The 25,900-nt window shown below is 42.8% G+C and overlaps 1 protein-coding gene across 2 annotated transcripts in view; it reads right to left on the bottom strand.

Moving 5' to 3' along the window:
* Positions 1-1,434: 1,434 nt before the first annotated feature.
* FIG4 (FIG4 phosphoinositide 5-phosphatase) overlaps positions 1,435-25,900 on the bottom strand; it is an 87,686-nt gene continuing 63,220 nt past the window's right edge. For both annotated transcript variants that reach the window (XM_020801341.3, XM_072997976.2), the window contains exons 18-23: positions 24,924-25,071; positions 23,554-23,637; positions 16,696-16,891; positions 8,964-9,046; positions 5,962-6,048; positions 1,435-3,568 (exon numbers count right to left, since the gene is read on the bottom strand). In XM_020801341.3, the coding sequence (XP_020657000.2) occupies positions 3,391-3,568; positions 5,962-6,048; positions 8,964-9,046; positions 16,696-16,891; positions 23,554-23,637; positions 24,924-25,071 (776 nt within the window). In that variant the 3' untranslated portion in view covers positions 1,435-3,390. The remainder of the gene's footprint in view (positions 3,569-5,961; positions 6,049-8,963; positions 9,047-16,695; positions 16,892-23,553; positions 23,638-24,923; positions 25,072-25,900) is intronic.

Below are 25,900 nucleotides of genomic sequence, written 5' to 3' on the forward strand. Positions count from 1 at the left end.
GGGGAGGGATCAAAGCACTTTGATCTCTGCTTTCCCCCTCCACTTTTTGCAAAAAAAGTGGAGGGGAAAAGCCCCCCCCTCCACTTCCTTTGCAAAAAGTGGAGGGAAAAAAGCACTTTCCTCGTAAGAAGGTGGAGGGGGAAAGCAAGAATCAAAGTGCTTTGATGCCTGCCTTCCTCCTCCACTTTCTAACAAATCCTGTAAAGAAATCTGGGTTAGAAAAGGGGGGGCTGTCTTATACACGGAAAAATACAGTATGTGCACAGTCATTGTAAGCAGCTAAGAATATATGAGAATCTAAGATCTTAGAACATGTAACATAAGCTAGTGTTGCTATTCTAAAGGAAGCCATCCAGACAGCCGTTAAAACCTAGGCTACTACTGTACAGGTGAAATCTTGGCGTGTTTCATTCTGCTTTTTAAAAAACTGGAACAGCATAGTAACTTTTCAGAAAAAGTACGTAACATCTGTGAAAAGGTATTAAAATATTAACAAATGGGGGACATTATTACAAAAGTGGAAAGCATGCTATTTTAAGGACATAAACTCACAAGGAGGAAAAAAAAACTTGTTGGGGTGACCTTAAATAACCCCCTTCACTTGGAATCCAATACATATTTAGGCCACTGTAGTAACCACAAGATTTCACTGATTCAGCACCCTCTTTCTTATTGTCTTAGCACCTCTATTCCCATTTATACAAGCTATTTTGACACTTTAAAAATGCCTTGCATGTTCTAACTACAAAATCTTTCCTAGCTACATGGTATTGTTCACTCCACCGTCAGTGTAAGCTCAGGGATTCTCTGATTTATGTGCATTCATCTTCAGCTTTATTCCTCACTGCTCTTGAAACCCTTCATAACTACAAAAATAAACTTGCTCAAAAGACCAAATTTTGTTTTCCTGACTCTGCAAAAATATTTATATATCTTTCTTCATTCTACTGAATATAAGGGAAGGTTTATTATAATATAGAAGAGTTTTAAAAAGACCAATGTCTAGAATTTATCTGAAAGTATTATGACTAAAATAAAATATAGCAAGAGAAGAGAGTCCAGTAATTAAAAGACCAGTTTCCTAATCTGCGCCATGAAGTCTCTAATATTAAACAAACCTGTCAATAGGATTCTGGTTCTATTCTATAATATTGAAGTGTCCATATAGGGAATGGGAACATACAGTATCCTCTGTTTTGGAGTATGCAATGGGAAGAATTAAAACATTTGTAGTTCTGAGTTGCTGCCATCTCATGAAAGTTACTGATCTTAAATAGGCTTCATGTCACAGCCTAACACATAAGCCTCAAACACTTTTTAAGGAACAGCATAAGATCACTGCACTGCAGGCCATTTTCCAGCACAAAGTTAAACTGAAAAAGATGGCTGTCTTTCCAAATACTATGTTTAATAATAAACACACATACATTTCTGTTTTGTTTTATAAGCAAATTGCTATCTACTGTAGTTTATTTTACTTCTTCTGGTACATCTATTAAATTATCCACAGATACAAAAAATGAACAGAGAAAAAGAACATTTTTAGAATTTTAAAGAGCAATTCCAATATATAAGGAAAAAGCATTAACATTTACATTATAGCACGTATTGCAGAAAAAAGGTACATTGCACACAAGTGTTTTCCCATCCATTAATTGATAAACACTCCTGCACAAATGGAAGTTGTGTCCAAAGTCTATGAAAACTATACACAGTTTTATAAATAGAAAATGTGACCCTTATATAGACATGTGGTCCTTTGAAATAATGTATTCTTTCTGGCTCTTTACAAAGTAAATGTTTGATGATTAACACTAGATTTTTTTCTTCTTTAAATTTAAAGTGCTTCTATATGTACTACTAAAAAAAAAAGATAAGCTATTTGCAGAACAAATATTTGTAACATAACTCAGTGGTAAAACTTGGAATCTTTGGGATTAATTCTGAAATAAACTAGATTACCTCACACTGGCAAAGTCTCTGCAGTGGCTGCAGAGCAGCAGTTGCTAAACTACTCTTAAAGCTGCTTCCCAAAAAGGCCATGTTTACTGGTCTGACTTACCTAATTTCTCACCAAAGGGCCCCTGGCTGCTCCCTTGGCTACATAGCACTGAGCAGAGACTAGCCACGGGCTAGACCTGGTAGCTGCTCATTAAATAATGCTGAAAGATGGTTGGCAGAGGATCCACAATTTATCCAACAACTGTACCTGTAAGTCCTCCAGCCCGTCTTTTTGTCAGCCTGATACTAGAGCTGCAATAAATCCCATCTCGCAACTCATCAGCTTCTTCCACAAATGCTATGTAATGGCAGACTCACTTTTGTGGCACGGCTCTAGTTAGCAAAATAAAAGGAAGACTGCCGGCAAATGTAAATACCTATTTATGGGGAATCAGACTGAATTTCTGGATGGTGTGGAATATAACTGAGGAGTGTTGAAGCAAGACAGATGTTAAAGAGGCAACAGAGGCTTAATGCAAAATATCTGCCAACAAACAAGATGTATATGGAAAAAAACAGAATTCCTCACCACGCAGGCAACAGATAACCCTTTTATTATTCCTCGATCCAATGTTAAGTTTCATGTAGTGCAAGAAAGCACTACTGATCAAGAATTACCATCCTTCTATAGACTAATAGGTACATAAAAGCAGCGCTTCATGTCCTTCAAGCTACAGCATGTTCTTGTCCTTATTACCTAATCAAAGAACATATCCCTACTTTATCAAATAAAATTTTAATAATGCTCAGATGTAACAGGAAAGCTTTAGAAAATACTTTGCACCATGTGATAATGTATCTAGAGATGCTGCTTGGGCTCCACCAACAGGAACTAGAGGAAGAGGTATGGATCAAGAGCCAATCACTGTCTCCCTTTCCAATTTGGCTATATAACCTGCTGTCTCACTAGAAAGACTAAAACAGTGGCCTCAAATTGGCCCTTCAAGAACTTTTTAGAGGGATATATACCATACCCATTTTCTTTTGAAGCCCTCTGACTTAAAGACATATAATAGGTCACATAATAAATACTATTTAAACAATTAAAGAAAAGCCCAAACCCTTCGTGGTATTGTGCCTACTCCCACACTGTATGCACAGCCCTTTCAGTATCCATTTCATGTAAACATACATAATCAAGGAGAAGACAACTGACACAAACAATTTATAGACCTTACCAGTATCTACCCTCTTGCTTCTAAAGGCAAGGTTTCCTGTTTTGTTGATACTTCAACAAAACAATTCCCCTCTATGTGCTATAAAGCCTTAGACAATCTGTTATATGGTGAAACACACATATGTTAAGAGGCATTTGTGGTATTTTTCCATTGACCTCTCTTTCAAAACGTTTTTATACTCAGTATTATGAGGAGTTGAGTAACAGGTTTTTCACATATATCTGTTTTTAATGTATTCTCGATACAGGAGGATGTCATCCTTTCCCAGTGGTTGCATGATGCCCTTGGCAGCTTGGATGTGAGCATGAAAGATCTCAATAGATTTCCTGTCAACTTTAGGAGGCTGGACTTCATAAATGTTGTCTTCGGAGAAAGTAGAGATGGCCATTCTGGGGAAAGTTTTTTTTTTTTAAAAAAAAGATAGCATTAAGTCAAAGTTAAGAGAAATAATACAAACGGGGAAGGAAGACAGAATTAATGGCAGAGGACCATTAGTCAACGGACTGAATTTCTTAAATGATTTAGTTACCTTTGTGATGGACATGTTTATGCAGCAATTTAGGAAACTCTTTTTGACTGAAGAGTCCCACTACAGAATTATGGTTCCAAAATCTAGAAATCTTCTGTATGTACGTGCGTGTCAACAACCAGAACAACTTTACATATACCAGCTTCTTTTCATGTTAACTGGCAAATGTCTTTCATTTCCTATTACAGAACTCAATGGTTAGGCACTGTCTAGGCATCAAAGAATCGCAGAACTGACATTTTTTTTTGATGCCTAGATAGTCCCTAACCATAAGTTATGTAACAGGAAGTATCAAACACTTGTCAATTAATATACAGTGGTGCCTCGCTAGACGATGTTAATCCATTCCACTGAAATCGTTGTTTAGCGAAATCATCGTCTAGCGAAAAGCATTTCCCCATTGGAATGCATTGAAACCTGTTTAATGCGTTCCAATGGGGAAGAATCGGCATTGTCTAGCAAAGATCGGCCATAGGAAAGATGCTTTGCGAACCGCTGATCAGCTGTTTAACCGAAGCTTAGGTCCTGAAAATACCCATTTTGCAAGCATGGAGGGAGCTGTCAAAATTGTTGTCTAGCGAAAATTGGTTTGCAAAGCAGGGACCAAACATTGTCCAGGGAAATTCCCTCATAGGAATCACTGTTTTGCAAATCACTATAGTGATCACAAAAAGTCAATGTCTAGTGAAAAAACTGTCATGCGGGGTAACTGTCTAGCGAGGCACCACTGTAAATTGAAGATTTCTTTTGAAGTCTTTCTTATTCATGAAAGCTTACAGGAATTAAGATGTTAAAAAAGAGTTCTAAGGAAAAAATAAAAGCAATAACCTTTGTCTAAGTTCAAGTGGAAGGGCAAAATAGCTTTAGGGAAAAACGAAAGATCAGAGCAATGAAGCACCTTGAGTGTGAGGTGTGTTATCAAGGATATGCCGAGAGTCAAGACCGGTATGGGCATTAGAGTAGTTTCTGGAGCCAGAGAGACAGGCAATGCTGGGGTCAAATTCAAATGGCAGGTTGACACCAGAGTAGGTTGGTCAAACAATGGCATGGTAGTTGATTTCTTAAGTATTATTTCATTGACCTTGGCAGCTTCTTTGTCAAAGGAAGATATATTGTATTTAGAGGCATGCTTTTTTGGCCTTGATGGAGATATTTGTCTCCCCAGTGACAATGAAGGGAATCAAGATGTAGAAGGTGAAGATGGAGGTATTCAGGATTGACAAGGCAACTGATACAAACTGGACCAATTTCAATTTGTGGGTTGAAGAGAGAGACTAGTTTGAGGCCCTGTTTAGTAAAATCTGCACAGATGATGGAGGGCTATGAGAGATTACAGTCCACCAAACAAAGGACACAGCAGAAGTGTCTGTTGGCTAGGGTGTGGATTTTTTACCACCACAGAACATTTCTTGAAGCAGGTCAAAGAAGCCACAAGTGCAGGCAGAGTAGAAGTCCAAGAATTCAAAGACAATTTTTAAAAAAAGTCAAATTAAAAGAGAGAGAGGAATAATCAAAAATACAAAGCTCAGTTACAGCAGAGTGTTCCTATGATATCATTCTGGCAGCAGACAAAAAGGAACAGAGAGAAGCAACATTGGCATACATGATCATGTGAACTAGGAGGGCTGGGCAGACCTACCACCTAATTGCTCAGCTCTGGAATGCTCTCTGTGCAAGAGCAGGAGCCATCTGTGTGGGTTCAAGAGACTACGAAAAAGAACCTAATTGTTTCCTGTGACTGGTTACAACTGAGTGTGTTAGTGTAAGCACCTGTATATGCAGCAGTCACACATTGCTTCCCTATCTACCCTGGACATGCTTTTTCTGTTTCCCCTGCAAGACTGAAAACCCTTTGCAGCAAGAAACAGCAATACTGTAGTTGAAACTATTAGCTAGTGTAGCACCTCCTTCCCACAGTGGCCAATTAATTGCCAACGGGAAGCACAAAAGCAAGACATAATTGTCATGTACTTAGATGGTATTACAACAACAAACAGCAACAGGTGAGCTGAAGTTTGTGACATGGCAGTGGGGAATTCTAATTTATGACTCTATTTTTAAGTACAAAGCCATGCCATGTCTCTTGCCTAGCAGTCTCTTGCTTACCAAGTTTATAAAAGATATACAAACAGAACATGCCCTGAAATCACAGAGCCTAATTACAATCTGAAAATACCACTCTGAACTATTACAACAAGGGAGAGGAGGAATGGTCTGAAAATAGCTTGAGTAAAAAGAATGACCAGTACTTACAAATTTATAACCCCATCTAAGTGTTTAGAACAAAGAGGTTGATGGCTTCTGTCTTGCTTGTGTTGACTGTGTCCCAGCTGAACAAACCTACAAATAGAAGCAGGGAAGTCATAATGGGCAAAGAACTTTCTGACATAATGAAAATAACGTATCTTCTGATGACTTTGTAAGAGTCATACAGTTTCAAGTACGGGACATCAAGTTCCATTGAGGACTGCTGGAACATACACCACACTTTTCCTGAAACTAATACTGTGAGTGAGTAATGCACTTGTTCTGAGCTAATTCTTTTTAAAGTCTATTTTACAACAAGCACAATCTCCTTTCTATGTGAATATTAATAAAAGCCAAGAGTTTAAGTCAAAGAGTCACATAATGAGCAATATCCTGTTTGCATCGTTACACCATTTAAACTAGATCTGGGCACTGGAAATAATTCATTTAAATTAATTTGAAAACTTCATTCCTCCATTGCAGGTTCCCGGGTTCCCAAAGGCTCCTGTCTGACCCAGGAATATCTTTGGGAGCCTTGGGATGGGAGCAGAGGAGGTTTTAATAGCCAAAAATTGCCACAAGTGGTCCCAATCCCAGCAGCAGCAATTCTGATTATTAAAACCACCCACCCACCCACAGTCTCAAGCCCTAAAGAGCCTTGGGATTTAGAACGGGTGACAGGAAGCTTAAATCAATTATTTCCAGAACTTGGATCCAGTTTACAGTGACACAACTACACAAACAAGATTTTGCCCATTAAATAGGTAAAGGTTCCCCTTGACAATTAAGTCCAATAGTGTGATTCTAGGGGCCAGTGCTCAACCCTGTTTGTAAGCTGAAGAGCTGTCTGTAGACTCTTTCTGTGGTCACGTGGCTGGCATGACTAAACACGGAACACCGTTGCCTTCCCACCGAGGTGGTGCCTATTTATCTACTCCCATTTGTATGCTTTCCAACTGCTAGGTTGACAGGAGCTGGGACAAGCAACGGGAGCTTATCCTGTCATGCAGATTTGAACTGCCGACCTTTCGATTGACAGCCTGGTTTAACCTGCAGTGACACTGGCATCCCTGTGGCCCATTCAATACAGACAACCAATTACTAACCAAATTTAACAACTTGGTATATTTTGGATGTCTACTATCCTGCCAAAGAATGAGGAGAAGTTTTGGAAAGTTGATCTTTGTAGTTTGTATGTTGAGAATGAGAGGTGTCTCACATATCAACAGATCCAGAAACCTCCCTGATTCAGGAAATCCAGAACAAGAATATCCCTAATGGGTGGTGCCTTGATTGACCCTCAGTGAGGAAAAGATCCCACTTTCCCAGTTATCATTCCCAAATACAGAGAAAGCGTGATATAATTCTTCTTGTCGTCCAATGGGACAATACAGACAATTAGCTCAGCATCTGTCACAGTGGTATTTTATTAGCTTGTAAACATTTATGTAGATAAATCCATAACAGTTTTTTTTTAAATTGCTTCCCCTCTCGCCACCTCCATGGAGGAGCAAAGGAAGTTGTTAATTTTCCAGCATCATTAAGTGGCTAAGACATCTTCTTAAGCCACTTATTGGTACTGGGAAACTGAAAATGGACTGGACATTGAAGGCAGCAAGCTCTGCTTTGTTTTGATACCTGTGATTGTATGAACCAAAATGGAACAATCTTACTCACGTTTGAAAAAGAGTAGCCTTTGACAAAAAGATGGAGGTAGAAATGCTATGGGGACAGACAGGCTGGTTCACACTAGCACTTCTGTCATATGATTATTGGGAAAAAGAGTGAACCAGCCAATCCCTGGAGCCGATCAAACAGCAGGGCAGATCCCCGTGTAGTCACACCTTGATTTTCAAGGGTTTCTATTTCAATACCACTTGACACTGAGGTTTAAATAAAACTCAAGGCTGCAATCCTATGTACATTTAACTGGAAGTTAAGTCTGGTTGAATTACCTGTCTCCAGAATAGATGGGGTTACATTGTTAATAATCTGGTTCTATGTCATGTGGATACACCAGTTTATGGACATCACACCAAAATATTCCAGCTTTAGCAAAATGCCTCAATAACTGGCAAGGCATGCCCCCTTCTGTTCCATGGATCCATGGAGAAGACTCTGCACTCTCAACAACAGTATCAAATCAGGTTGAAACAGAAGGTGGGCATTGTGTACTGAAAAAGCTGTGTGCTAATTACCAAGCTCTCGTGGCAGCGACACTGCAGTTTGCAGTAGTACAGAGCAGATAAGCCTTTGGTTCTCCAGATGTTTTGGCCCAAAATTCCCATCTGCTCCAAATCAAAACATCTGGAAAACAAAAGGTTCTTCAGCACTGTAGATGTGGCTAAGAGTGGTGGATTTAGGAGTAGGAAGATCTGTGTTAAAATCTACACTCAGTCCTGTGGTTTTGTGTGACACTGGGATCAACCACCATCTCTTTTGTCCCACAGGGCTGTTTTAACTGGGATGGGAAGGAAAATGTTTACATCTGAGTTCCTTGTGGGACACCAGGATTACTATTTTTTCAAAATTATAGTTGCACAATTTGATATACAGTATAGTTTGCACACAACTAACATGCACACTCCAGACAAAAAAGAAAAGAAAAGCGTGCTGCTTGTGTTCCGTCCCATAGTGCTTCAAGCACTCTCTGTGTGGTTTACAAGTTAATTATGCAGCCTACACATTGCCGCCCCCCCCCCAGCGAGCTGGGTACTCATATTACCGACTTCGGAATGATAGAAGGCTGAGTCAACCTTGAGCCGGCTACCTGGGATTGAACCCCAGGTCGTGAGCACAGTTTTGGCTGCAGTACAGTGGTTTAACCACTGTGCCACGAGGCACACACTTTTAGCAATCTATTAATTTTAATAAGAACAATGTAAAACACATTCCTCAATAGTCTCACTTATACCAGTGAGATTTAAATCTGCATGGACCTGTCTGGAATCTGCTAATTTATTTCTCACGTTTAAAATAATGCTCTTTGTCCACAAGAGGCATATTACCTTGTATATATGCTGAGATCATCTTCTGATGGAGATTCTGAGAGATTAATCCCATATATATCTTTTATAGGTTGCACTACGTTCTGAGGCAAAACAAGATAAATGGCAATGACAACACGTTTCAGACTGTAATTTAAACATTTCATTTAAACATGTACATTCTCCCTCTCCTGAAGACAAGGTAGCTTCCAAAATAGTAAAGTTAAAAGACAGCATTAAATCAAACTGCACATAGCATGAAATACAATATACTCAACACATTAGGAGAGAATACAATTCTTGCACCAATAAAAAATTCTACAAGAACAAAAAGAAAATTCTAATACTGTATACCGAAAGTTGTCTTCTCTCTGACATTCCCAAGATTTCTATGACGTTCAGATGTTGTCTGATTAGTACTACAAATGCAGTTCATTATCTATATTTATAAATATATGGGGGGGAGGAGATGGAGGAAGGCAGGGAAGGAGACCTTTCATATTCAGCTGTCCATCTGATAAGAGCAGCCTATTGTTTATAAAAGTTCACATTGCATTTAATCATTAAGCCTTGCAGGATCAGTTACCATCAATCCTCCCTTTATTATTCAAACTGATCAGAATATGTCTAAAAGAAATCAGCAATAGCTTTGCCCCTTGATTTATAACATTGTGCAGTTTCTCTCTTGCTACCAGCTTCGTGCTGTCAAGGCACTTCTGACTTATGGCTACCTTAATAGGATTTTTGGCTTATCTGAGATGTGAGTTCCCATAGCCAGGTAAAGATCTGAGCTCCGATCTCCTTAGAGACTAAGCCTCCTTAGTCCAACACTCCATCCAATACACCACTTAGTGCCAAGATATACACAGCGGAAGAATGCATGTGTTAACTTGTTGTTTGTTGTGAAGGGAAAGTAGCTTGGAAGTTTGCCTTGGAAATGAGAAATAAGAAAGGGGAAAGAGAGTGCAGCTCTCCAGCTACAAATCATCTCTTGTCTCTCTATCCTCATGGGCTTCTAGATGATTTCCCCTCTTTTTCCCCTTGCAGAGATGAACAAACTGGAAAGGGGTGGTAATGGAAGAGCAAGAGAAGAACACAACCTTTCATTTGCTGCTTGAAATCATACCCTGTTCCCACCACCCAAAAGCATGGCTGGTATTTATTTCTTTAATTTTTATATGCCGCCCACACTACCCAAAGGTCTCTGGGCGGCTTACAACATTTAAAATACAATAAAATTTAGAACAATTAAAATACAATTAAAATATATATAAAAATTGCCATCGGACCCACAGCTAATATTATTTCAATTAAAAGCCTTCTGGAACAAGAAGGTTTTGACCTGGCGCCGAAATGTCATCAGTGTCGGCGCCAGACAAATCTCAGTCGGGAGGGCATTCCATAGTCTGGGGGCAGCTGCCGGAAAGTCCCTTTCTCTACAAGCCGTCCCTCTTACCTCCTTAAGGGACGGCTCTTTCAAAAGGGCCCCCTGGCTAGATCTTAATTGCCGGGTAGGTTCGTATGGAAGGAGGCGGTCCTTCAGGTATACAGGACCCAAGCCGTTTAGGGCTTTATATGTCAAAACAAGGACTTTGAATTGTGCCTGGGCAGCAACTGGTATCCAATGTAACTTAAACAGAATCGGCTTGATATGTCCCCTAGTGCCCCCACCACTCACCACCCACGCAGCTCAATTCTGGACCAGTTGCAGTCGCCAGGCCATCTTCAAAGACCGCCCCATGTAAAGCACATTGCAGTAATCTATGCGGGATGTTACCAGTGCATGTGTTACTGTCATGAGACTCTGCTCGTCCAGGTAGGGCCGTAGCTGGTATAATTTCCGCAGCTGGAGGAAGGCGCCCCTGGCCACTGAGTCCACCTGGGCTTCCAGTGTTAGACTGGGGTCCAGGAACACCCCCAAGCTGCGGACCCTGTCCCTTAGGGGGAGTGTAACCCCATTCAGGGCAGGGAAATGGCCCTCCAGCCTGTCCGGTGAAGCACCCACTAACAGCACTTCCGTCTTGTCAGGACTGAGCTTCAATTTATTAACTCTCATCCAGTCCATTATCAGGTCCAGACACGAATTCAGCACACAAACTGCCTCACCTGGATTGGTGGAAAACGAGAGGTAGAGCTGAGTATCGTCAGCATATTGCTGACTCCTCAGCCCAAACCTCCTGATGACCTCTCCCAGCGGTTTCATGTAGATGTTGAACAGCATGGAGAACAGTATTGAGCCCTGAGGAACCCCATGACATAAATGCCATTGGGCAGAGCAACTGTCCCCCAGCACCACCCTCTGGACACAGTCAGCCAGGTAGGAGCGGAACCACCGTAAAGCGGTGCCCCCAACTCCCAACCCAGCCAGCCTATCCAGAAGGACACCATGGTCGATGGTGTTGAAAGCCGCTGAGAGGTCCAGGAGTATCAACAGGGTCACACTCTCCCTGTCTCTCTCCTGGCAAAGGTCATCGTACAGGGCGACCAAGGCAGTCTCCATACCAAAACCCGGCCTGAAACCTGACTGAAATGGATCCAGAAAATCTGTTTCATCCAGCAGCGCCTGGAGTTGCCCAGCCACAACCCGCTCCAACACTTTGCCCAAATAAGGGAGGTTCGCCACCGGTCGGTAGTTGACCACCAGCCTTAGGTCCAGGTTTGGCTTTTTAAGGAGTGGTCGAATTACCGCCTCTTTCAAGGTGGTAGGAACCACTCCCTCTCTCAAAGAGGCGTTCACGGCCTCCTGGACCCAGGTCTGAACCCCCCTGACTGATCTTCCAATTAGCCAGGATGGGCAAGGGTCGAGTGGAGTGGTGGTAGAACGGACAGATCCAAGCACCCTGTCCACATCCTCAGGTCTCAACAATTGAAACTCATCCATTAATACTTGACCTAAGCACGGCGCACTGGACACATCCTCTGATTCTGCAGTAACTGTGGAGTCCAACCCAGTGCGAATCTGAGCAATTTCCCCCTCAAAATGGATGGCAAACTCATCACAGCGAGCTGATGAGCAGTCCGGGACCTCCACCGGATTTCCCGGTTGAAGAAGATCCCGGACCACCCAAAACAGCTCTGCTGGATGACATTCTGAGGAAGCAATACGGCAGGAGAAATATTGCCGTTTCGCCAGCCATAGTGCCATAAAATAGGCCCGATAATGGGCTCTAAGTCATGTTCAATTAGACTCCCAGCGGGATTTCCTCCACCTGCGCTCCAGCCGTCTCCCCTCTCGCTTCATCGCCCGGAGTTCAGAAGTATACCAAGGAGCTGTCTGGGCTTGGCGAGCAGGGAGAGGGCACTTAGTCACAATCATGTCAACTGCCCAGGTCATCTTCATATTCCATTGGGTGATCTGAGCTTTGACAGGAGCGCGAACCATATCAGACGGATAATCCCCCAGAGCATTCAGGAATCCATCTGGATCCATTAGTCTCCAAGGGCGGATCATCTTAATAGATCCCCCACCCTTGCAGAGGGGAGAAGAAGCTAATACAGTGGGGTCTCTACTTAAGAACGTCCCTACTTAAGAACAATCCAACTTAAGAACAGCTCCATTTGCTAAATTTTGCTTCTACTTGAGAACAGAAATCCAAGATAAGAACAGGAAAAAAAACCTTTCCTGCTCCTTTTTTAACCTTAGGTCATCTTAGGTTAAAAAAAAATTCTCCCCCTAGTGGTAGAGTACATATTAACCAGCTTTGCATTAGTTCCTATGGGAACTAATGCTTCAATGTACGAGCGCACCTCTACATAACAAAAAACATCCAGAACGGATTAATTGGTTTTCAGTCCATTCCTATGGGAAATTCTGCTTCAACTTATGAACGTTTCAACTTAAGAACACCATTCCAAAACGGATTAAGTTCTTAAGTAGAGGTTCCACTGTAGTTTCTATGGACGGAAAAGAGCAGATACGGATTAAATGGTTTTCAGTGCATTCCTATGGGAAATGCAAATTCAACATAAGAACTTTTCAACTTGAGAACCACCTTCCAATATGGATTAAGTTCTTAAGTAGAGACCCCACTGTAGACTAAACTTGACCAGGAAGTGGTCTGACCATGACAATGGGGTCACAACCAGCCCCTCCACATCCAAACCACCATCTTCCAGTCCCGTTGAGAAAACCAGGTCCAAGGTATGGCCCTTCTCATGCATCGGGCCGATGACACATTGAGACAGCCCCATGGTTGTCATGGTGGCCATGAAGTCCTGAGCTGCCCCAGTCAAGACAGCCTCGGCATGGATGTTGAAGTCCCCCAGCACCAACAGCCTGGGAGTCCTCAACACCAGGTCCTCAACACCTCCGTCAGCTCAGGCAGGGAGACTGTTGGTACGCAGCAGGGTGGACAGTACACCAACAGAATCCCTAATCTGTCTCGCAAGCCCAACACACAATACAGGCCCTCAAGACCTCCTCTCAAAGGGATAGGAAGCCTGGTCAAGGAGATAGAACTCCTATAGACCAGAGCAATTCCTCCTCCCCGACCCTCCGAGCGACACTGGTGCTGGACTGAGTACCTAGGCGGACACAGCTGGGAGAGGGGAACACCACCCTCCTCTCCCACCCAGGTCTCAGTAATGCACGCCAGGTCAGCAATCTCATCCAGAATTACATCATGGATGAGGGCAGTTTTATTTTGTACTGACCTGGCGTTCATCAACAGCACTGTGTGGCTCGAGGGTTTGCTGATATGGTCACCTGATACCATCTGGTTGGGGATAGGACTAGAAGAGGGGATAGATGTAAGATATCTAACCTCTCTTCTCCTACGCGGGCATGTTCTACCCCCACCGCCATTCCTTCCCCTACCCAGCACCACCTCAATGGCTGCCCCCTCCAACGCCCTCCCCCCTTCCTGTTCCCTAAAATCCACTGTGGGTCTCTTCTTAATTGATGGCAATTAATCACAATTTAAAATAAGTTTTAAAAATATAAAAAATAAAACCTTTCTAAAGCCCCTTCTCTCCCCCGCAGTCATGTGGCTCATGTTGAGAGGGGGGTGAGGCAGCCAGGAGCAGTAGGGCCTAGTCCTGCAGGTACAGAGGGAGGCTGAGCCAGCTCCCTTGAAAAAGATCTCGCATCCAACAGGGGCCCAACCACAGTTCCACTGCCTCTCACCCAATGGGCTGTGGCCGGCTAGTAACCTATGCATTTGCAATATAACATGGGGCTGTCCATTAACTACTGCATTGTAGTAGTTGAAACATATGACTAGTTAGCAGCATAATCCATGAATGGATAAGCCACTTTGCTGCTTGAGGAAAGCACAGGAAAAACTATTTCCCATTCCACATACAGAAGGTGAATTTTACTTTAATGGTTGGCAGGAAGGCAGGACACTCCACCGCACGCAATGGCTACGCCATCTATAGCTAAGAGGGATGTTTCAGCAGGCTCATGAGGAAGAAACTGGGAGAAAAAGCATCTCCAAAACACCCCAATGAGGCCTAAGCATACTCAGTGTACACAGAATCCTGTGTACATGCTATTGGATAGTAATAACAGAAAACCTGAGGAGGAAAGAGGGGGCTATTTCTGAAGAGTACATGATTAGTGGACTGGAATTCTGCATCAGAACATTACTATACTGCACCATTTTGTAGCAGGGGCTAGTTATAATAATGTACGCCGTGATTGGAGGCAGCACTCACCCAGCGCTGGGAGGCTAGAGCTGGCCGGGCACCTGGCCGTTCGCCCCCGGCTGCAGCAGAGGCAGAGGAGCGCAGGGAGGCTAGAGCTGGCCGGGCACTTGGCCGTTCGCCCCCGGCCGCGCGGAGGTAGTGTAGCACCGGCAGGTAAGTCCTTTTTTAAAAAAACGTTTCTGTGTGAGTTTTGGAGGGTGGGTTTGGACTGGGGGGGTTATGTTTCTGTGGTTTTTGTGTGTGTCTGTGTGGTTTTTTTGTTTTTTGTTTTGGCAGTCCGAGCGTGGGACTTGCTCTTTTTATTTTTATTTTGGTATTTTTCAAAATGCTGAAACGGATTAATTCCATTCCCATGCATTTCAATGGGAAATGGTACTTCGACTTATGAATTTTTTGACGTACAAACGTCCTTCCAGAATGGATTAAGTTCGTAAGTCGAGGGTTGGCTGTATAGATAATGAACTGTATGGATTCCTCAACATGAAGTAACTTTGATAGAATCTGTCTTTATTCATATTGGAGCATTGCACAAGTTAAAATATAGGTAAAATGTATATGAAATATAGGTAAAATTAAAACAAATTAAAATGTTCAAACAATTAGACTATTTTTACCAGAAGCAGGCTGCTTCAATAGCATTATCTCAGCCATTTGCTAATTTTTCTTTTGTACACATGGTAGGGCATAAATTGAATGCACTTTATGCTGCATTGATTGCATATCTCTACAGCAACAGAAAATTTGTCCTGTAACCAAGTAGCACCATTTTACTTGGTTATTCCTGTTTCACTATAAACTCTGGTAGATTGAAATGTCCCATTCTGGTGCATGAGGGTTAAAACAGCTAATGAGTCTAAGAGTAAGAGACAATATTATTAGAGTTTTGCACCTCTCTGTACATCACAAACACACTGCATTACTTGCACAATGATTCCGGTATGCCAGAATAGCTTTTTAAAACACTGTGATACAAAAGGCTCTGCTGCACAGGTCATGCATAGGATGTAGTATGAAGAAGTAGATCCTAGAACTCCTTACAGATAACGTGAGGTACTTGGTAGATGTTGCTAGGGGACACAAACTGCTTGTGTCAGCCTTATGATGCTCAGAATCCATGAGATGCCCTGTACTACAGCACAGTCTCTCTAGAGAAGCAGATTGCATTTAGGAATTAGTCATGGAGACAAATGGGCCAGAGCCACGAGACCCCAGTCATTTATCAAATTTTGCAGGGCAAGCGGCATCATACTCTGCAGTTTTCCTGTTAACTGCCTGCTATGTTAATTCCCTTATGCAATCTTAAAAACTGAGGTCCAATTGGTTTAAAATTGCTAAGTTGGCTCTTGTTATTGTGCTTACGCATCTTCATTAACATCTCCAGATCTTGAAGTATTATAATAGAGCTGAAGTCTGCACAGGGGTAATATCTAGCAAAACTAATGTTCGTATCTGTAAACTCTTTATTAAACCATATTTCTGTACTAAGCCAATACTCTATTAACTCATTTTCACTCCTAGTGCAATTGCTTAGCTTAATTTAAAACAATGATGTAGATCAAGTCCTTAATGGTATATTTTCAGTTTGAAATCTAATCAATTACAAAACTTTATTTTTCAACTGCGTTTTAAGAATTGCATTTACTTCTGATATACTCTTTCAACTGTTATTTTTGTTTTCTAACATACTGTCTTCTTCTTAAAGGTATGCAATAACCTTTCTCATTGCTGAGTGAGAAGAACCTGAGGGACATAAAATAAAAAAGTTCGCTGCTTAAGTCTGAGTAAATCCGCACATAGGCTTTAAACAATAATTATGTGCCACCAATTCAATTCTCATGTAACAGCAACCCCTTCCAGAGCTTTCTAGCTACAGAGTACTTAGAATTGGCTTACTATTCCTTTCTTTCGGAGGTGCCCTGGAACTGTGCAGCTTGCCCAGGGTTACACAGACTGGCTCTTCTCCCGAGAGGCACAGCGAGGAACAGAGTTGCCAACCAGATACACAACTCACTGAGTTATTCGGCCAGCCTATGTCTACATTAAATAAACAGAAGGACAAGTAGGCTGGAAAAAAGACACCAAACGTGCCCTAAGAACATCTTACTTCTGTCACTTTGGTATTATCTCCTGCATCTGTCATTTTCACTGGTGTTGAACGTTGAGAGACGGTCCCCTCCTCTTCTTTATCAGTCCCAGAGTCATCCTCAGAACTGCTTGATACTGCCTCCTCACTGGGGGGTGGGGGAGCACTAGCAGCTGTTTTCCGCTGCAGCACTGTTTCTTCTCTACTACTTTTGTTCCTAAAGAAAAACAGAGTTGTTATGTGTAATGAGTTCAAAAAAGGAGAGCTTGCGTTCCCTACAATTGCTTTTGATAGATAGGATGGGAAAGGCCAGAGAAGAGAAACTCTTTCTTCTTAGCCTTTGGTTAGCCCAAGGGTTCATCTTTACCCGAGTGCCTCATTATGAGATTGGGAAGGAGCCGTAGGAGTGCATTCCCCCTTCACCTGCCCTGGCCAGCTCCTCTGCTTTCTTGAGCAAGTCCAAATACTACCAGCTTAACAACAGTTAAGATGTCTAGCAGCATAATTTCCCCCAAATCCTGATAAGGAAAAGTATTAACTATGGGGTAGCAGTAAGGAGGAAAGAGAATGGCTGGGAAAGAAGCAGGCTTGTGGATAGCTCAAAATCTCCATATTACAAAGCAAACAGCCAAAAGAAAGAGGTATGCAGAGCAAGCGTTCCCTAGCAGATTTCTAACTTCAGAATCTGGGGGTGGGGGCAAGCAAGCTTTTCTATTTGTTTGGTCAACTTTCGTATTTTAAAGAAAACAGTCAAACTCTGGCACCTCTTGAAAAGCAATATGATAAGCAAACTCTTAGGAAAGTGCGATAGAGGGAACAACCCACATGATTATGGAGTACCAGTACTTTTACATCACTACCAAAGCAGTGGCTAACCCAAACGGGATGTCAGAATATCCCTTCTTATCACCTCAGCAAGTTCAGTCATCATAACGTTAATCATGATGAAAGCTTACAGTAGCAGAGTTGAGTCCCCACCCTACTCCCCAAATTCTAGTCAGGAAAGAACTTTAGTTTCCATGAGGCCTTAACCAAGGCAAAAGTCAGTGGCAGCTGAGTGGGGAATAAAAAGGCAAGTGTTGTAGAAAGGAAACACAGTCAGATGGACTGGTGCAAATCTCTTAATCAAGATTCAGACACACGAAATGATGTCGTTGTCATTGTCAGCCATCAGATCTCTCTCTCTCTCTCTCTCTTTCCTACCTGCCTACCTATCTGGTAGGTCATGATGGAGGCGAATGAAGAAAATCTGAGCAAGAGCTCATGGTGGTGGTGGGAAAGGGATGACACCTGTCATCTCTCAGAGAGCAGCTATGTTGCTGGAACACTTCCGATGCTACTTTCATTCCATTCCCTGCAAACATTTTTGGTCCTCTGATTGTTGACCCTTAAATCTCTGTCCTACTTTTACCATTTCTCAGCTAAAACTACCCTTTGTTCTATATATGAATCACTTATATCATACACCACATCTTAAAACTGAGGTTCCAATACATTGGGATATAACCCAGCTAATTTATGATCTTATTCTGGAGGAAGATGCAGACCTGGCCTGCATAACCGAAACATGGATTGGCGGAGAGGGGGGTCCCCCTCTAGCTCTCATCTGCCCGCCCGGTTATGCTGTCCAACACCAGGGCAGACTAGAGGGTCGGGGGGGGGGAGTTGCCATCGTTTATAAATCCAACCTGGAAGTAATTAGGCGCTCCTCGGTGGTAAAACCAGGTCTTGAGGCTCTCCACGTGTGGATCGGGGCCAGGGACGGTATTGGGATCTTGCTGGGTTACCGTGCTCCCCGCGACCCAGCCACTTCCCTACCGGAGCTGGTGGACTTTGTCTCCGCGGCACTGCTGGGCTCCCCGAGATTATTGGTCTTGGGGGACTTCAACGTGCATGCGGGGGCAGAGCCCGCTGGACCAGCTCTTGAGTTCTTGGAGACCATGGCCTTCTTGAACATGTCCCAACATGTCAACGGCCCTACGCACGTGGGCGGCCATACATTAGATCTGGTTTTTTCCACCAATGGGAGTGAGAGTGGACCGATGGTGACTGACCTTGAGTCGGTCCCCTTGTCATGGTCGGATCACCACCTAATAAAATGCTTCCTCAAGATGGCCCTCCCCCCTCGCAGGGAGCAGGGATCTATTGTCATGGTCCGCCCTCGAAGGCTACTGGATCCGATTGGATTCCAGGATGCCATGAGAGGGGTTACGGCTGACCTGGCTGGCGCTCCTGTCGAGGCCCTGGTTGACGGCTGGCTCACCGCCGCGACTAGTGCCATTGACACGATCGCACCTAAACGCCCTCTCCGCCGCAGAGATCGCCCGGCGCCCTGGTTTAACCAGGATCTTCGGGTGTCGAAGCGGGTCAGGAGACGGCTGGAGCGCAAATGGAGAAAGGACCCGACGGTTTTCAATCGTATAGCTGTTAAGGTCGCAACTAACCTTTACCAGTCTAAGGTAAAGGCTGCCAGTAGAACTTACCTCGCTAACCGGATAAGTGAGGCATCCAACCAGCAGGCGGAACTATTCCGTATAGTACGTGACCTATCCGGAGTTGGCCCGGGAGATAGGCCTCCCCCTAGTCTTACCCCGGACCAATTTGCAGCATTTTTTAAATCCAAAGTGGAGGCCATCCGCCGGGATCTCGCTCCTTTTTTGAATACAGTGAGTCAAGTTGGGATGTCCAGCACTCCGTCTTGCCCGGTGTCTTTTGACTCTTTTCAGCCCGTATCGCCCGACACTGTGGCCAGGACGCTTGATCGCTGTCGTGCCACCACCTCCTCTTTGGACCCCTGCCCGGCCTGGCTAATCAAGGCAGCCAGGCCTACAACAACGGAATGGGCTACTGTAATAATTAATGGGTCTTTCCTTGAGGGTAGATTTCCCTCTGCCCTCAAGGAAACACTCATTAGGCCCATAAGAAAGAAACCCAGTTTGGCGGCGGACGAAATTGGCAACTATAGGCCCGTCGCCAATGTTTCTTTCTTAAGCAAGGTAGTCGAGAGGGTGGTGGCCGATCAGCTCCAGGCGTTCCTGGATGAAACAGATGCCCTGGATCCATTCCAGTCGGGCTTCAGGCCGCGCCATGGGACAGAAACGGCATTGGTCGCCCTGTGTGATGACTTATTGAGGGAGGCCGACAGGGGCAAAGTGTCTCTGTTGGTACTCCTCGATATCTCAGCGGCCTTTGATACCATTGACCATGGTATCCTCCTGGGGAGGCTCACCGAGTTGGGGATAGGTGGCCGGGCCTTTGCTTGGCTCCGTTCCTTCTTGGAGGACCGTCCCCAGAGAGTATAGCTTGGGGAGAATGTTTCGGCCCCGTGGTGCCTTAATTGTGGGGTCCCACAGGGGTCGATCATCTCCCCAATGCTGTTTAATATCTACATGAGGCTGCTGGGAGGGGTCATCAGGAGGTGTGGAGCACAGTGCCATCAATATGCGGATGACACACAGCTCTACATCTCCTTTTTTCCAACTGCAGGAGATGCCGTTCTGTCCCTTCAGCGTTGCCTGGAGGCTGTACAGGAATGGATGCAGGAGAACGGGCTGAGGCTGAACCCGGACAAGACAGAGGTACTGAGGGTGGGCGCCCCCACACCTGGGGACATGGGAAACTCCCTCATTTTTGGGGGGGTGACCCTGCCCGCCAGGGATGGGGTCCGTAGCTTGGGTGTCTATCTTGACCTGGCGCTCACCATGGAGACCCAGGTGGCGTCCGTGGTCCGTTCCGCTTTTTTCCATCTCAGGCGGATAGCCCAGCTGCGGCCCTACCTTGATGTGGGGTCTCTCACCACTCTGGTGCATGCGCTTGTAGTCTCGAGATTAGACCACTGTAATGCGCTCTACGTGGGGCTACCTTTGAGATTGCTGCGGAAACTACAGGTGGTGCAGAATGCGGCGGCCAGACTACTCAGTGGGCTGAGAAGATACCAACATAACTCCCCCACTCTGGCCGCATTGCATTGGCTGCCAATCCGATTCCGCATTGATTTCAAAGTGTTAACGCTTACTTACAAAGCCCTAAACGGTTTAGGACCTCGATACTTGGCGGAACGCCTTCTCCCATCTAGATCTACCCGTGTCACTCGCGCGAGCCAGGAGATAAGGCTGAGGAGCCTAACGCCGAGAGAGGCCCGAAAGGAAAAGACCAGAATCCGGGCCTTCTCGGCGGTGGCTCCTCGCCTTTGGAACAACTTGCCCCCTGAGATTCGCGCGGCTCCCTCGCTGGGCATTTTTAAGAAACAACTAAAAACATTGATGTATAGGCGGGCCTTCCCAACAGAAAACCCTTGACGATCTTTTTTCTTATTCTGTTCTTTATTATTATTATTTTTTTATTTAAGTTTCTGCTGTAAAGTTTTAAAATTACATTGTTGTTTTTACTGTAAGCCGCCTAGAGTGGTCTAATATGATCAGATAGGCGGGATAGAAATAAAATAAATAAATAAATAAATAAAATAAATATAGGCAGCCAGTTAGATACAGCTTTATTCTTTTTTGTTATCAGGGACAACTCTACAGACACATACAAGAACAGAGGAAGACTTTCAAAATGCTTTGTTAGGTAAAGTGAGTGAATCGTTTACTAATGTTTATATTGCAGGCATAGAAGACTAAACTGCCAACTGCTGAAAGGGCTTAATAGCTTCAAGCCAGGATCAGAACATTCTGACACTGTCATAACTTTGAAAAAAAAAATGGATCAAAAGCGGCCACTTGAAATCTCTGAACTATTTCAAGGAATATAAAGCAACCAATCTATTTTTCTGCTCATGATATATTACGCACAGAACTTCACATTAGGATTCCCAGTCTTATTGATCTCATACACATTTCTTCCTTAAAAATACAGAACACCTCTGTGTAGCGAACAGCCCTGCCCTCACCTGTCCATCACAGCTGAGCAGTGGAGAAGGAGCCAATGTGTGGATGGAAGGCGGTGCCAAGGGGGGAGGGAGCTGTATATAAAGGCTGGTATGTGGAGTATGAGGGGAGATTCTGTGAGTGAGAGACAGTGTGAAACTTAAAAGTGAACTTTGAGTTAGAGATCTGTAAGAACTCTGAATGGAACAGAGTGTTAATAGAATTTTAAGTTCAGAGTAGAACTGATTCAAATACAAGTGATTAGCAACCTGTATTTGCTTATTGATTATTAATCATACGTCACCTTCCCTGATATAATAAATAACTTAAGTTTTAAAAGCACACATGTCTCCTTGATTAAATGGTATTGAAGCAGCAATACCTGGTGGCAGCGAAGAAAGAAGAGAGAGAACCTCGTGAAGACCTGAGGGAATAGGGGCTTCTGTTCATGATATATTACGCACAGAACTTCACATTGCGATTCCCAGACTTATTGATCTCATACACATTTCTTCCTTAAAAATACAGAACACCTCTGTTCTCAGCAAATTGATTTTTGGAGGCCAATAAGAGAGATGGAAGAATAACACTTTACTTTAGATGTTCCTACAAAAGAAAAGGGAAGCTCACAGAAATCAGAAGGAGAAATTGGAAGCACTGAACTCTTGTATAAAGTCAGAATTACAAGAAGTCTGCTACTTGAAACATGTCAAAGCCAACTTTTTTCATAAAAAGTATTACAAAAATGCAACTGGGATGATCGGTGCAATTTCAGAACCATCTCAGCACAAATCAGAGAAAGTGGACTTGTCCACAAAAGCTCACATTAAAATATAGCAGTTAGTCTTTAAGGTGCCACTGTTTTTGTCTTCTTTTTCCTAACAGACAGTGGACTAGGTGAGCAAACAGCCTAAACTAACAATTTGCTGCACTGGGGCCAACATTCTATTGGAATCGTTAATGAGGCAAACAGCCCCCCCCCCCTTTTTTTGCACATTCTGCAGAGATTGGGGCACCACAAAACATCTGTAGAGGTAAATCTGCAGGAGGGAGAACTAGTCAACTTTCCACTTCAAAGTCCCCTTTTGAGCTACTTCAACACACCTCAACATCTGTCAAAACTCAGAACTATGTCCAGTTAGGATAGTTAAGAGCGCGTAATTCGATCCCAAATGGTTGAGACTCTGATACAAGTATGCAAATAATATTTTCTAGCATGACCAGCCAAAGACATCACTGTTAGAAATGACAAAGAAACTGAGATGAAAGCTTATTTTTGGAATTACACTGGAACCTGGAAAAGATTTATAACTGCTTAACCTCACTTACTTCCCTGTGCTCCCCATTAGACAATGAAATAATGAGGCAGAAGAATCACTGGATCTCTGGCATCGAAGCAGAAGGTTATGAAACCACTTTAATGACACTGTCTTAAGTGGGAGAAATGAATGGGTGGAAATGACAGGAGCATAAAATAAACAGCACTGGACTGAAACCAAAGACAGTTCTGTCTCCCCCCCCCCCCCCGCATCTTGTTGGCAAGAGGCCTGTGCTGAAAGCTGGAAGGCACTTGAAATTCAAGATTCTGAATCAAGAACAGAAAGTATCAGCCATCTGCCTGCATTTGATCCACTTGCTTCACAAATCTATCAAGCATATATGCTTAAAGTATTGACCTGACTGATTCATAGGGAGAACCTAGAAATTTCATTGCATTATACACAAAGAAATGCAAGGATAGATGCCATATAAATAAATAAATAAATAAATAAATAAATAAATAAATAAATAAATAAATAAATAAATAAATAAATAAATAAATAAATAGACAGACAGACAGACAGACAGACAGACAGACAGACAGACAGACAGACAGACAGACAGAAAGAAAGAAAGAAAGAAAGAAAGAAAGAAAGAAAGAAAGAAAGAAAGAAAGAAAGAAAGAAAGAAAGAAAGAAAGAAAGAAAGAATTAAGATGCATTGCAGGGGATTGCATCTTTGATTTCCTTACCCCAAAACAGATTTTCCGGTTTCATCAGGTTTTCGTACAGTAAATGGACTGGGATCAATGCCAACATTCTTGGGCATAAAATCTCTGAAGAAAAGGGAAGGGAGTAAAGGAAGGATCAAAAACCAAAAGATGATAAGCAAAGTTACCATTATGAAAATAACTTATTACTGAGTGACCAAAGGGAGTAAGTAGCGTTTTCATCTAGAGAGCAAGTAAGATATGATGGTTAGAGTGTTAGGGTATGACTGTGAGGATCTGGACTGAAATTCCTGCTAAGTAATAAAACTTAATGGGCAACCACCTGATCACAGCCAGACCTGCCTCAGAAGGTTTTTATACAGAGAACCTGGGGAACAAGAGAACAATGTATGCCATCTTGAGTTTAATAACAATTATGGTAACTAATCTATAATAAACAAATTAAACTCACTGCTCCAGTCACTACTGTTACATTTAATTTGGATGAGGGCTACCTATTTTTCTTTACTTACTTGTTTTAACCTGCTCTTAAAGCTCTTTGATGTTTTAATTCAAAAGTGGGCAAATCTCCAGTGGCCCAAGGGCTGAAGCCCTTCAAATTCACTGGATTCATTCTCCTCTAACTCCCAACACAATCCCCCCCAATTTTTTTTATTTAAATCAAATCCACCCTCGAGGTTCTTAAGATATACAAATGTAATAAAAAGCATTCAGTTTATAAAGAATAAAATATAAGTATGCATGCCAAAAATATTTTTGAAATATATATGCAACACTTGATCTAGGATTTCTCTGATACAGTGGAAAATAAACTTAAATTCAAATGGACTTAAAATGCAGCATGTTAAGTATGAGGGGGTGTTTTTAAATTAAGAATTGACCATTCAGCTTGACTTGACTCCAGTCTGTCCATTATAGTACTGCTAGGGCTGGTCATTTCAAAGTCCCAATGATATATGCTCATTAAATGGTGCTCCTCTGTCTAAACAAATACAGATGTCCACAGAGTTTCAGATGCATTTCTACATAGTTATTTCAAATGAACAGGTGAGCCTGTCCATGCACTCTAAAAGTAGAAGAAATGAAAAATAGCTTTAATGTGGTGACTGCCTGCATATTTGTACAGTACTTCCATCTAAAAGTACTGTATTAAAAATGGCACATTTCAGTAATCCTGAAAACCTGCTAGGGGAAAATCTCTATATAATTCAGGATGGGGAAGTATTTGCATTCTAAGAATCCATCATCTCCTATATGAATGACATTTTGAGGCAATAATTGGAAACAATCCTACTTCAGCTAGTCTTTTCAGAGAATTAAATTCAACTTGACTTTTGAAATTAGAAGAGACAATGTAGAATGCTACATTCTGAAAAAGGAAACAGATATACCGTATTGAATTTGTCATTGCCAAGCAAAAGGTGTCATCAAAGCTGCTCAGTTCATAAGGCCGAAAAAATTCATTATGAATGTCAATCTCATCATCACATTTATTAAATTTCTTCACCATGAGCTTCCTTCTGTTTTCAGCACATGTCACTAAAAAAAGAAAAATAGGTCTATTACATCTCTTGAAACAGACAGAAAGTGTATCTCACAATAACATGTATGTGTTTAAGCAACGGGAAGGGAGCGAGGGAGAGAGGGAGGGAGAGAGATTATGTCATATACAGTCGTGCCCCGCTGGACGATTACCCCACTCTACGATGTATCTGCTTTACGTTGACATTTTTGCGATCACTTTTGTGATCGCAAAACAATGTTTTAAATGGTTTTTTTTTCACTGTGCGATGATCGGTTCCCTGCTTCGGGAACCGATTTTCGCTTTATGATGATCAGCAAACAGCTGATTGTCGGATATCAAAATGGCCACCGGCTGAAGAAAATGGGCCCCCGCTGTTTTTAGGACTGATTTTTCGCACTACAGGCACCGAAAATGGCTGCCCCTATGGAGGCTCTTCGCTGGACGAGCAGGTATTCAGCCCATTGAAATGCACTGAACGATTTTCAATGGGTTTTTTTATTTTGCTTGACAACGTTTTTGCTCTACAGCGATTTCACTGGAACAAATTAACATCGTCAAGCGAGGCACTACTGTATTCTGAGTCCTGTACATTCAGTTTTCTACCAGATCAATCTCATCAGAAACTAAAAAAGAAAAAGAAAACCCTAAGTCCTACTCGGACCCCTCAAACACAATTCTACCTCACCAGTTTTATATGATACTTACTGACCAGGATGGATCTATATCTATCTAGAGTGTTTTACTTTCAAAAAGCATAATCTATACAAAGCAAAATATACAATTTACTGACATCAACCAGGAGACATGCCAGAGTCCTGCTCTCCCACATCCACTATAGAATAT

This window comes from Pogona vitticeps, chromosome 1 (genome assembly GCF_051106095.1).
Source record: "Pogona vitticeps strain Pit_001003342236 chromosome 1, PviZW2.1, whole genome shotgun sequence".
NCBI lineage: Eukaryota > Metazoa > Chordata > Lepidosauria > Squamata > Agamidae > Pogona > Pogona vitticeps.